The sequence below is a fragment of the Herpailurus yagouaroundi genome, unplaced genomic scaffold (assembly GCF_014898765.1).
Source record: "Herpailurus yagouaroundi ecotype Mexico unplaced genomic scaffold, PumYag 140, whole genome shotgun sequence".
In the NCBI taxonomy this organism is placed as follows: domain Eukaryota; kingdom Metazoa; phylum Chordata; class Mammalia; order Carnivora; family Felidae; genus Herpailurus; species Herpailurus yagouaroundi.
The window spans coordinates 47,468,484-47,482,865 of NW_024412395.1; the positions used below are offsets into that span (position 1 = coordinate 47,468,484).

At 35.0% G+C, this 14,382-nt stretch overlaps 1 protein-coding gene across 6 annotated transcripts in view; it reads right to left on the reverse strand.

Moving 5' to 3' along the window:
• Positions 1-1,730: 1,730 nt before the first annotated feature.
• The window catches only part of LOC121030645 (sodium channel protein type 1 subunit alpha), a 150,800-nt gene continuing 138,148 nt past the window's right edge, over positions 1,731-14,382 (reverse strand). For all 6 annotated transcript variants that reach the window (XM_040475263.1, XM_040475268.1, XM_040475262.1 and 3 more), the window contains exons 23-27: positions 12,718-12,771; positions 11,009-11,146; positions 8,949-9,053; positions 7,114-7,384; positions 1,731-5,017 (exon numbers count right to left, since the gene is read on the reverse strand). In XM_040475263.1, the coding sequence (XP_040331197.1) occupies positions 3,840-5,017; positions 7,114-7,384; positions 8,949-9,053; positions 11,009-11,146; positions 12,718-12,771 (1,746 nt within the window). In that variant the 3' untranslated portion in view covers positions 1,731-3,839. The remainder of the gene's footprint in view (positions 5,018-7,113; positions 7,385-8,948; positions 9,054-11,008; positions 11,147-12,717; positions 12,772-14,382) is intronic.

Sequence of the window (14,382 nt, forward strand, 5' to 3'; positions counted from 1 at the left end):
AAGAGATACGTTGAGACAATGTAAATTTCTTATTCCTCATCAAACTTTCATTCATGAGTTTAGCATTCATTATTTTTGCATGAATCAATTGTCATTCTCAAGGTTGCCAAATGGTGCTTTTCTAACTGTAGTATTTCTTCTACACTTGTTAGTTAAAATTCACAATAAGGAAGAGGTTTTTGCTTTTGTCCATTTATTTATATCAGTATATACTTATGAATTCTTATTTTATTAAATAGGTTGTAATCTACTACTATCGTTGTCTTTTCTGATTCTCAAATTCCCCCAGTTTTGACCAATGGGAACCTCTTTCAAGCCACTGTCTTTGTCCCACTGATGTGATTCAACATTCTTGAGCATTATATTACTTTTTGGCACCACAAGTATTATGTAAAATAATACCAACATGACTATGGTAATTTATGATTCTGTTTCACTAGTTCTTTTTGTATTTGGAAAAGTACCAGTAACTACTGGTGTGGATGTGGAGTATAAAAAAATCTGTAGAGATTTTCCTATAATCCTTATTTATGTTGGTTGGAAATGGGAAGTACTTTTCAGCCACTAATAAATCGGTATTTATTGTCGTGTTGTTTTAAAGTGATGTTATGAGTGTAGAAGGATAAGAAAAGTAGTGCATGACTGCTCCTTTTCCCATCAAGGCCATGTTCCCCCTTCTAGCTTCATAACTGAGATTGTACTACCTAATGACAGGTGAGGGCTTCTCTTTCCTCATAAATTTAGCTAAGGTTTTTAGACTGTCAATCTTACTGTCCAGACCACTGTAGTAACCTTTCTATGATTTCTATGAATTGAATTCTTTGGTTGACTTCAGTGGAGTTTCTCCAGTTCCTGGTCTTTTATGTATAGCCATTTAGATTGAGTCTCCAAGCTGACCTAAAGCAGATCTTTGCCTTTTGACCCATTTCACAAGCTATTTAATTACTGTGTCGACAGGACAGGAGATAGGTGAAACAGAGAATGTTGTCATGAAGGGGCCATTTGAAAAGGCATCAGCAAGATTAGGGGAGAGCTACAAGGAATAGAGAAGTCCAGCCACAGGTCTAAGAGAACAAGTAGGGGAGTGAAGACCAGAACCCCAAGTAGTTTTTGTTGTAGGATGGGATTGTCTGACCAAAAGTATAACTTTATGTTGATAAATGCACCACTGCCAACCCAGAGCAACTCAGCAAAGAAGGAACTGGGGAATAAATACCCAAGTTAGCTCTCTCCCACTGGTGCTTTCCTTGATGGTACTTTCCTGCTGGGACTTTCCATTAGCCAGACCAGTTGGGAGCCAAAGAGTAAGAGAGCAATGTAGAAAATCACCCTTCCACAGAGCAGGAGGAGAAGCCTGGAGAGTGGTTCTAGAGGAGCAAACAAAATATCCTACTCACACATAGCAACTTTTAATTTTTTAAATACAGATTTGAGGGCTTCTTTTCGTATCTCAAGAGGCCATCTACCATGGCTCTGGCTCCCATACTTTTTTTCCAGTGAAAGCTACCAGCTTATGCTCTGACATGAGTTCCTTCTAGCGGAAGTCACTTCCTACTGCTTGTAGCCCTTGGGAGGTCATTCCTCCCAGTCCCATTTCTACCCCAGGGTTTCTGTCAGCTCAGGTAGACTCACTATGTGTTTGTGTCTTTCCCTTTCTCCCCCAATTTGTAGAATAAAATATCTTCATTTTCTTATAAAATGCTGTTAACAAAAAGTAACTAGGCAAACAATAAAATAAAAAATGTAACCTTTATTAGTTTTGCACATTTTTAATGTTGGTTAGCATCATTTAGGGTAATAGTAGCATTTTCCAGCATGCAGTTCACGAATACAGTTTATCTAAGTAATTTTAAGAAAAAGAGGAGCCTATGGTTTGCTTCTGTAAGAAACACAAAATATCCTGATGTAATTGACTGTATAAGTTCACTACTCTCTGTTCTTGTGGAAAAAAATATGTGGAACCTGCATTATATTTAGAGCAATCTAGAGCAGGATGACTCCAAAGAAATGAAAACATAAACAGAAATTAGAAAAAAAAAAAAAGGACAAAAATGAAAAATAAGCACTACCTTCAATCAGTTTGTGCAGGCACTACCAAAAATATAACTAAAATGTTATACCCTTTTCCAATTGCAGAGCATAATTTGGACGTGGCTTGTGAACCTATTTTGCCCCTTAAAATTATGAAATAATCTAAAATTAGCAAATTTAATAAAAAAGCAGAAGTCTACAACTACCCAGTCTTGTTTTCATTTCTTGTTTAGCAAATGTCTTCCATGAAAAAGTACTATGGACAGAAAGTAAGAAAAGTGATTGTGATATCAACCCGAAGATAATTTCCTCTTCATATTTATGTACATAATGCTGAAAAATAAAATAAAATGACTTTTTACAGTATTTATATTTGCTTATAAAATTCTAAACACATTTTTAACAGGTTAAGCAGTGTTTGTTTGTTTTTTAAACATGTCTGTACAGTCTGGCTATACATCATATGTTATCCACTTAAAATTTAAAAATAACCAAAGAGCTGTTAAAGTGCTGCAAACTATTGCTTAATGACTTAAAGAAATGAGATCTGTTGAACAATTTCCTTGACTTTACCACTGACATATGGTTTCTCATAAATGAGATTCTGAGCAGTGGGAGAAACCAGATACAGCAGCATGGTAATATAAACATGCATTGATAGCATCCAAACTATCTATAATGGTACAGAATACATTATATTACCTGTGTAAAGCTTGCACTCTACATTTCTTGTGGTACATATTTGATGCAATAAATACTGTGCTTAGGTCATTATTTGTTTGCCCAAACGTGCACCACAGGGTAAAATGACTATTTACATAATAAATAGCATTTCATTAACATATACAGTTGTCAACCTGCTGAGCTGAAGATGGCTAAACGAAGTGCAGGATTAAGCAGAAATTTATAAAGGGTTCTTTTGGTCAATTCAGTCTTCGGGGAGAAGCAATGCTCATTTTTCAGTTTTTTTTTTTTTTTTTAATACGATAAACAGAAACACAACATTTATGACTCCAGACATTTGAATGAAGTTTGCACCTGCTAAGATTTAATGGCGGGCCCCCTCCCCCCGCCCAAAATGATCCACTTGGTCTGGTGGCTGGATTTGATGAAACAAGATCAACAAAGCACCTCCAGTTATCACCCAATTACCCCTCCCAGGAAGATGGATGGAATTTAAGAACTCATGGTTTTCCTTGTGACTTTTTTTTTTTCATGCATGATCTCTAAGTGCAGCATGCCCTCATGCAAACCACACCTTTGTGCAGATGGGAGGCCGTGTGATTGTGATAACCCCCGGTGGCATACCTGTTGAAGAGACCCTTTGTCTATTTCACAACAGAAACCCCATTTACAAAAATAGTCACATATAATAAACAACATATGGATTAAAAAAAAGATGAATCCCCTAACAGATTTTGTAAAAATGTGACAAATGTGGCAGTTGAAATGCAAAGAGTGGATACAATTACTACACTAAAGTGTTTCATGTTAAACAACCCCCAAATTATAGGTTTGCACCCCTTTGAACTGGTCCCTACAGTCTGAGTAGCCATTTTGTCTCTTGTCTTCAGCAGTGTCAGCTGGTAGTGAGAGCAGTAACCTCCTGTCAAGGCCGTCTCCCCTTTACACAGAGTCACAGTTTTCTGACAAGGGGTCACTGTCTTATAGTAGGCACTGACCTTAAGTAGATTTGTGTAAAAACAGTCAGTTTGGCATTGACCTCCTAAAGGAGTCCTGTTGACAAAAATACATCACCTTCACAGGCTGTAAACAATTGTCACCCAATTATTCTTATTTATTTTCATTTACTTCCCTTTGGCTTTTTCATCTTTGCCTTCTTGCTCATGCTTTTCCACGATTGGCTTTGTTACCCGATCGTAGGAAGGTGGACAAGCTGCTGTGGACATGGTCAGATCAGTTTTCTCTGTAATAGAGTTTTCATTTATTCTGTCAATTATCATGTCTTCTTTTACAAGAAGGTTAGCCCCACCTTTGATTTTATTTTTATTATAGGTAAATGAAGCTTGTTTTACAGTTCGCTTTAAAAGGTGGCGCCTGTAAGCACGCTGAATAATTACAGCAGACACCTCCTCTTGTTTCCTTTTTAAAGTCGTAGTTATTGGCTGATAAGAGACCTTTGATGGATTAGAAGCCATGAATCGCTCCTCCATCTGTATTCGAAGGGCATCCATCTCTCCACTCTCTCCCAGAACCCGCTTTGTAAAAGCAAATAAGATGTCAAGACAGTGGATCCGGTCCCCACTGACCATGGGCAGGTCCATGGCAATGAGCTGGAGTTTGTTCGGTTGCGGCAAATTGAGAGGGGGTTCAAGAGCAGCTGCAAACTGAGATAGTTTTTCAAATTCCATGAACTGGGTGGCATCAGGATCAAACTTCTCCCAAACCTCATAAAACATCTCAAAGTCATCCTCACTCAGGGGCTCTGCACTTTCCTCAGTAGCGACACTGAAGTTCTCCAGGATGACAGCGATGTACATGTTCACCACAACTAGAAACGATATGATGATGTAACTGACAAAAAAGAAAATCCCCACAGATGGGTTCCCACAGTCTCCCTTAACAGAGCTTCCAGGGTTAACTTTATTAGGATCACAGTCAGGTGGTTTACTGTTGAGAATAGGTGCTAGCAATCCATCCCAGCCAGCAGAGGTGGTAATTTGGAACAGGCAGATCATGCTGTTGCCAAAGGTCTCAAAGTTGAACATGTCATCAATTCCAACTTCCCTCTTAACATACGCAAAGTTGGACATTCCAAAGATGGCGTAGATGAACATGACCAGGAAGAGCAGGAGGCCGATGTTAAACAAGGCGGGAAGGGACATCATCAGAGCAAAGAGCAGCGTGCGGATCCCCTTCGCCCCTTTGATCAGACGCAAGATTCGACCAATCCTGGCGAGACGGATCACTCGGAACAGGGTAGGGGACACGAAGTATTTTTCTATCAGCTCGGCCAGAAACATGCCTGTGGATAAAAAATGAGAATACCAACCATTGAAGTTATCCACTAAGAAGATAATAATCAAAATTTTGTTAAGGCTCTAAGGTAAAGTTCAGAATCCTGAAATTCAGTTGCATAATCTTAAATTTGACATACATATAATATACATATAACTGTATATAATATATATTATTAATGAACTTTAATTTTGACATTCAGTATTAAATTCAACTCAATATTTGTTATAGACTCAATTGTGTCCTCCCTCCTCACTACCCCCCATTCACGTTTTAAAACTCTAACTCTCCAATGCATAGTATTTGGAGACAGTTTTGAGGGGATAATTACGTTTAGATGAGGTCATAGGGTGGGGCTCTCATGATAGGATTAGTACCCTTGTAAGAAGAAACACTAGAGAACTATCTCCTCTCTCTCTGCCCTATGAGGACATACAAGAAGGTAGTCATCCACCAGACAGGAAGAGAGCCCTCACCAGAAACCCACTATGCTGGCAGCTTGTTCTTGGACTTCTATCCTCTAGAACTATGAGAAAATAAATTTCTGTTGGTTAAGCCACTCAGTGTGTGGTAAGTTGTTATGTCAGTCCAAGTTAAGACAATGTTCAGAAATAATTTTACGGTACTTTTGTCTTTGAGGGATGTCTAAAGACTATCTTTAGCTTACATAAAATCTCAAGACTAAATATAAAAAAAATAAGTTAAAAATTACCAAGTCTGTCTGAACAGCAGTGGCCAAGGATATAAGTACATATTTATATGAATACAATTTTTTTTCTGAAATTGCCTATTCAGTCCTAACCCATCTAAAAGTAACTACCGTTTTTAATACTATTTTCATTTCTCCATGAACTTGGTACTTGCCTGAGCTTCCACTATAATATTTTTACATATTATATATATGTGCTGCTACATTTCTAAAAGGATCCAAGCTGGTGCCCTTTCTGTTCTCCTGCGTCTAACGTTGGTCTCTCAGCCACTTCTTTTAAGATTTTTTCTCTATTTGCTTTTTAGATAATGAAGTAACAATTGAACTAATTTCCTGATTGGTTCAGAAAACCAAGGTCTTTCAAGTTACACTGTCTCATTCTAGAAAAGTGTTAGTCTAAGTGTGTGTGGGTGTGTGAGAGAGGGAGAGAAAAAGGATGATAAAGAGAGAGTGAGATAGAGAGAGGTGAATATAACCTTAGTACCCTATCCACAACTGATTGCACCATAGATTACTTTAGAAATCAAAGGATACCTGCAATATACAAGTTGGATATAAAACCAACTCCTTAAGAGGAGGTAATGGCATGAAAATCTACCCATCAGAGGTGCCCCATATTGAATGATAAAATGTTGACCCAATCATATTATCTGGTTTAGGAAAGAATGAATACTTTAGGCCCACAGATACACTTCTCCACTTCCCTGGAGCTAGAGTTGTATCTTTAATGAGATGAGCTGTTACTGATGTGATGTGTTGTACATTCCAGACTTTTAAGTATATAATGATAAAATGATGTCCCATACCACCTCGCATCCCCTTGTGCATCATTACTATAACTCCATTTCAAGGTTATCTAGAAAATCTCTACCTGATACCCTTAAAGAAACTTCCATCTCTATTTGCTATCATTCTGTTCTTATCTTTATTTTTTTTTCACTCTATGCCTTTCTTTATCTTCACACCAGCTTCCACTCCTGTCTACATGCTGATGACTCTGTGTCTATATCTCCAATGCAGTATCTTTCCTTAGGACCAGACTAAATTTTTAGTTCTCTTCTCAACAGAATCATCTAGATATTATATAGGCTACTTAATCTAAACATGTCAAAAACATTTTTGATCTTAGTTAATAGCATATTCCTAGTTCAAATTAATGGGAACATACTAGATCCACAAATAATATACCTAATCTAAAATGGTGAACATAGGATACAATATTGTACATACAGCAGGAGACTCATTTTGTAAGAAAAACAAGCACACCTGGATGAAACATATAGAAAATTTCAGAGTAGTGATTTCTGAGTGGTGGGATGACCTCTAATGTAAAGCAAATGTTACAACTTTTACTTTTATTGAACAGAATTGAAGAGATGTTAAATACTTCTTACCTACAATGGAGAGAATGACGACCACAAAATCAAAAATATTCCAGCCTATGGTAAAATAATAATGGCGGAGGGAGATGAGCTTCAGCACACATTCTCCAGTGAACAGCACAATGAACACCAGGTTGATGCGCGACAGAATGTTTGTCACATATTCACTCTGGTCATCTGTTTCTACCATCATTGTGACCATGTTGAGACAGATAAGAATCATGATGCTGATGTCAAAGACTTGTCTAGTTACAAAGTCAAAGACCATTCCTTGAAATTTGTTCTGTAGGGAAACAGGAAAGCTTTTTAGCAACATAGGAGTTTTCCTGTACATATTAGCATCTGCCTAAGTACTTTCTGCATTGGTTAACTTTCTAATATTATACATAGTAACCACTGACTCTGAATGGTGTAAAAGATGGCTTGTAACACATTAATTTTAAAAATTTAATAACCTAAACTTCTATTTACCAATGGGTATTCCGCAGAATAATAATCCCTGTCAAAAGGGTACTTCTGATAAGAAACATTGCATACTATACTCTTCACCCAGAGGCACAAATGTATATTAACATATTAAGATTATGAGAAATAAAGAAACCTGCCTAATTTTATTTTACTAGAATATCCCATGATCAGTTGGACCATGCAGGCATCTCAAAATATAGTATCTAGCAACATTCCATTTGTCTTATTCTCAAAGAATTGCTAAAGAGAACTTGGGATTTCCAGGACACGTCTATAACATTATGCATTTAAAACCTATGAATGGCGATATTGATGTTCTTCCACCAAAAGTCTTTGTCGACTGTCAGACATAGAATGCTGACCCTACACAGGAATAATCAGACCATAATGACCTTCTTTATACTTTGATGTCAAAAGTTAATGTTCCCATCACTGATCTGTCATTCTGCCCCTCATTTCTGCCACGGTTAGTCACTGCAGGCCATTGTCTGGCTCATTTCCTTAGGCTGCTGAGGAATTCTGAGGATATCTTCTATCTTACATTTTTTCTACACATAGTTGACCCATTTCTACTTCCAGGGTTAAGGTTTAGTAGAGAACAGTATGTATTTCTCATCATTTTCAAGAAGGCAACTGTTGGATGGCACAGTATGAATGTTCACTAGTATTTTGTTCCCTAATGTGCCTCAGGAATTATTTTAACTTCACAAATCATCATCACAAAAATCAATACAGTGTAGGATAAGGCTTCTCCATTTCAGAGGAGTTGTTTGGTTGGTTTATCATGGAAGCATGAGGATTGTTAGTTATCATCATGAATTGTATTTATTGCCCCGATGGCTGAAGACATTAGTAACTTCTAACTATATAGCCATCTATATGAACAGCAGATACTAGAATTCTTTTTTTCTCCACTCAGTACATCTAACGGACAATACAAGGGAAGTAAGATGTTATTTCACTCAGCACTTCATCACTTTGTTAACCTAGCAGAAAATTGCATGCTTTTTAATCCCATCCAAATTTTATCCCTCTTCTTAAGATGACTCAGCAACTACTTTTGAGTTCTGAACAGCTTTTTCTTGTGAATAACACATTGTTTATGTGCCTTCGCCATTTAGGTTGGATTCTAGTTGTGTAATTAGAAGTCCCCTGAAAACAAGGATGCATTTTTCTGCTGCTTCTTTTTCTTTCTGGTCTCTTTTTTTTTTTTTTTTAAGTAATTTTTACCATTACCATAAAAGGTATGAATTAATGATATTCTAAAAATGGAAGAAATCTTTGCTGCTGGAAATGTTAGCTGCTATCTCTTCTGTAAGAAAACACATGCAATTTTTTGTCTTTGTTTATTTTTTCCCGTATCATTTGGTATTTCTTACTCCTGGTCGAGGTATAGGCTTTTGTGGCTTTTTTGATCCCAATTTTTTCATTGCATTATAGTATTTCTTCTGTTCTTCTGTCATAAAGATATCTTGACCTCCAAAGTATAGAAAAGAAAAATAAAAACTGGTGAAAACTGTGCCCCTTTGCGCATAATTTTTCAATTTAAACTTAAAACAGGAAAAGGATGGTTAAAAAAGGAAACGGGTAAAATAATTAAGCCTAGAATTTTAAATTTGAAACACACGAATTGCATTTTTTAGGTGCTTCAGTATTATTTAATTCTCACAATCATCCAAAATTGACTTTATTACTTTCAGTATTATTTTATGGCAGAATGAAAACAAGCAACTGAGAGGCTAAGTATTTTACCCAACACCATATAATAAGTGAGTGGTAAAATGCGATTTGCTGAAACATGAAATAATAAGTTTCTAATGCTAGACAGACTGCTTTTCAGAAGTTAAAGACAATCATTTTCTTATTCCAGTGCAGCAATGCATTAGAGTATGTATATTGTAGGATGGGTTAAAGTTATTATAATCCACCTTCACTCAGCCAAGAATTGGAACAAAAGGATAAAAAGGAAACTGGCCGAGTTGGTAGAAGTGTTAGGGATCAGAGATCATTAGTATGGCAAGGATGTGACAGGCCAGGAGGTACAGAGGATTGCAACCCAGGCTAATAAGTGATATAAAGACCTGACACTGATCATAGAATATATTAATAACAATAAAAGGGGGTGAGGACAGGAATTTTCTATAGTGAAAACATCTCATACAATGGAAGCACTCATACAATAACACAATATACTGAACAAATAAGATGAAGGAATAATCAACAAGGAAGAAATATAAATGACAAAAAGCACCGAAAACATGTTCAAATCTACTAGTAACAATAGACATAAAAATTGAAATTAAAAGCAATTTTCATTTATCAAATGTCAAGTATTAAAAACAGAATGTTTGATGCCAGTGAAGCAGCAGTGACCTGAGCACATCCATACACTGTTATTGAGACTATGAGCGAGCATATTGTTTGGAGGAAGCAAAATACTTTGGAAATTTGTCTTAAGAAAATAATTAAATACTAATTTTTATTTTTTATTTTTTGGCACAAAGACTTTTGACTAGGTACTCTTTAAATCATTAAAGATTAGAAACAACATAAATCATCAATTTTGGGGGAAATAGTTAAGTAAATTATGATAATCTACGTGCAAAGACTTAACAAAATGGCAAAATACTTATGTTAACTCAAAAAGAGAATTTATAACTATAGATAAAATAATTTTGATAACAAGAATATATGTTTGAAAAGTGTGAACAGAAAAACATAAAGTGTGAATAGTGATTACTCCCAAGTAATGGTATTTCTTTACTTTTCATACTTTCTATAATGTGCATATATAATCAGGATGATAAAATGGGGTTTATAAATGATAATAAGATAAAGAGCTGTTCAATTCAACACTGGGACTAATATTTTATAATTAAATATCAAGGAGAAGGAAATAGAAATTATAAAAAGACCCAATGAAGGAAAAAATGTGAAAAGAAACACTAGGAGATGCTTATGCAAACCTTTTGCCTAATTTATTGCAAACATTCTAAGGGTTTTCACTGGAAAGAATATTTTAAGTAGGGGAATTACAGGGATAAAACAACGAGTTGACTTTGGAAAAGGGGCATATGATGTGTTCTTTTCTAGTTTTTTTTTTCCAATTATTCTCTTTGAAAGGACTGAAAATGTGGCCCCTGGCTAAAAAAAAAAAAAAAAAAAAAAAAAAAAAAAAAAAAAAAAAAAAAAGAGAGAGAGAGAGAGAGAGAGAGAGAGAGAGAGGTTTTGTGAACCTATGTACAGGAATGGAACCCAGTCATTCTTGGCTTTCTATACCCTGAAGGAAATGGGCTGTAGATGGTAGAAGGAACGGATGAAAAATAGATTTTAATATATATGCTTATTTGGCTTCTGAATCAAAGTACTCATTTAGTGGAGAGAATGCTTCAAATAATTTTGCTATCTTAGTGAAAAAGAAAATATTAGAAATACTTATCTTCTTTTTTTGCTGGTTGAAATTATCTATGATGACACCAATAAACAGATTCAAGGTGAAGAAGGACCCAAAGATGATGAAAATAACAAAGTAAAGATACATGTATAGACTGTCCTCATACTTAGGCTGGAGTTCCACCTACCAAAGGAGAATAGTTTGTAAAATGTCACAATACATTTTGATGCTAGAAATCGTTGGTGCATTTTCACGAGAATAGAAAAGAAAATGCCTAGTAATACTTAGCAGTACTTTTCTTTTTCCCTCTGAATCAGCTGCCTCTAAAAAAAGTCTCTGAAATTAGCCTTTAGAGATGTTTTCATGTAAAAAATATGGTTATTATGACACTTTAGAATCTATTTTTTTATAACTATAAAAACAACTAGTATCTTGCTATTTGGATAGTAGAGTGCTAAATTTGGTAAAAGATTGTTAGGTACTGAGTTTTAATAATTTAAACATTATTAATGAAAAATTTTATTCTAGTAAATATGTATAGACTGTGCTTAGACACAACTATTTGTGTATGCATGAATTTATTTGGTAAACAAGAACTGAGTTATTCATTTAGAAGTTCAGCATCATACCTTTAACATTACAATAGTCCTTGAATTTTTTAGGACATATTTTAGTAAACATAACTGGATACCCATCTTATGAATCCTCAGTTGATGATTCAGTCTTTAGATTTAACTTCCAGTAAATTATCATTGAGCTACCACATATTACGTAGTAAAGGGTAAATGAGTCACAATAGATAGTTCTCTAATAAATTCATGCCTTCTAAAGATAACACAGTTAAAACCCACCAAACACCCAAAACATAACTGTAAGTAACAAATGAAATGACACAACTCTGGTGGATATCAGGAAAGCACTCAACATGAAACTAAAGCCACTTATGGAAGTGCACATTAAGAAAGTTAAGTGAGCCCTACCAGGTCAGATTAAAGATACAGAGAGAGAAGTTAAACTTTATAATAGACTAAACAATAGATTGGACTGCCAAACAATAGATTGGACTTCAGAATGGAAAGATGAGGACTGACAGACCATACTAAATTTTACAAAGTTTTGAAGAGCAGAGTTGGAATAAGCATGGATTTCAGTTCTCTTCTTAAAGCCTGAAAGAGACTATTGTAGGAGAAACCAAATAAAGTAGGTCTTTACTTTGGTGATATAAACTTAAAGGAAATGTTAACCATAGAAGTGATAACATCATTGGCAAAGACTCCAGTAAATTTATAGATGCTGAAATCATATACAAGAATGAATGTAAAAGGGATTGTTACAGAAATCTAAGGCTGCCTGGACAGCATTCATAACTTTTCACACTGTCTACTACTTATGAAGAGTAACTATACATTTCAACTACCGATACTGATCATATATTTTTTCACATTTGCTCCCATATGCTGATTATATAATTAGTAGATAAAAAGAAAGCAAAATAGAAAAATATTTAATACAGGGATATTTGTCAGTTATTAAACATATGAATGTATTCATTTACCTTTCAAAATAATTTGTTTTCATTTATTTTAGTAATATCTTTCTGATAAACACTGCTATATTTGAATATTAATTTGAGCCAATTTTTCCTTTTTTAAAACAATCATCATAGAATCATTCCATTTTGCTGCTGTGCCCTGTTGAATTAATTTTAGAACCTAACCAATGTTACAAAAAGGCAGGAGATAAGGAATACTTACATTTCTGGAATCAACTGCTGCATACATTATATCCATCCATCCCTTAAATGTGGCCTATTAAAAAGGACATGCATGCTTTACTTTGGAATAATTCAGACCTAATGTTTAATAAATATTCTTACTTATGTATTTTTTAAAAGGAACAACGTGAAAGACAGTTCAAAACAAGTTTTACATAGATTTTGGACCAATACAATATCTTAGTAAGGCTTTTCATTTCTAAAACACACAACAAACAAAAATCGTTATTTGATATATCCTCCTGCTTGATAACTAACTCACAAATACTTCTCTACTCCTTAGAGGTAATGGAATAATGCAAATTTAAAGTGTTATAGAAATTTGGTGGAATACTTTTAGAAAGCTTTACAAATGCCAACACACTTGGAGATATCTGTAACAGCAAAACAATTACAATTTAGATCTACAAATCAATCATTACATTTAGATCTACTGCAAGGTGATGAAAGTGAAAGTTTAACATTTCTCTTGATCATAACACTCTGAGGATCATACGGACATGTATAAAGTCAGAGCTGCAACTATTCTTTTAAGAATTTTGAAGAATAGCACCCAGAAATCATCCTATATTCTACCTTTTTCCCTGTAGTTTTAATGAAAGTGAGTTAATATGGGTAAAAGTAGAAAATAATACAGTAGATACTTGGCATTCTCAGATTCAAGATGGATCCCAAGTCTAGTAGCTTATAGTAACTTGTTATTTGTCCTGGGACATAAATTTTAAGCCCTGAGAGTCTGAGAGGATTGTTTTTAGCTACTGAACAAGTCTAGAAAGCTTTCAGCATCTGTATCCCAACACATCTTCGTTTTCATAACACTAACACTTGTGAAATGGTGGATGTCATGGGAAGAAAGCCAAGGAAGGGTTTGTGTGATGGCAGTGGAAAGAAAGTAATGATTCTTAGCTACAAAATAGAAGCTATCTATCGGAGGGGGAAATACTGAATGTCAGTGGCTGAGGTCAATGACGGAACAAGTCCATTACCCACAAGGTACAGGAACAGAAAAAGTGATTCATAGAACCATTTCAATGAGTTACTCATCAAAAGAGGTGATTCTGTACAAAGCCAAATATAAAGTAGTACTTTAGAGTTTCTTTAGTGGCAGAATTTATCTAATGGCTGCGTGCAAGATCTTTACCCTACATTTTCAGAATTATTTATCATTTCAAGGACCTGCTTCAAAAATTTTTTTCTTTTCTCAATTTTATGGAGGAAGTGATACACTTTGGTGATATTTACAAGTGTGGTTATTAATTAAGGGTTAGGATAAATTCTCAAGAAAATGTCACCATGTGTCCACTACAATATTTAAAGAAATCATACTTCCAGATTTTTTTAAATCCCTATTTTAATTGCATAAACATTCAGAGTAAGTCAGAAACATCCAGAAGAGAAATAAGAATTTCCAACAAGAAGGTGGGAAGAACTTATAAAGGAATCATAGTACAGACACCTCTGAAAGAGAGGTAAAAGGGTTTTTGACCCACGCAGGTTTGTTTGCTTGGTTAGTCTCTTGGTTGAGCAATTGAAAACATGATCCTGGTGAAGAGAAATAGATTTCTGTGCTAAAGCCTCTGTAGAGAAACAATGAAAGAACTTTTATAGTCTGTTTTTATTCCTTGGGCTGAGTTTGCAGTGGCCA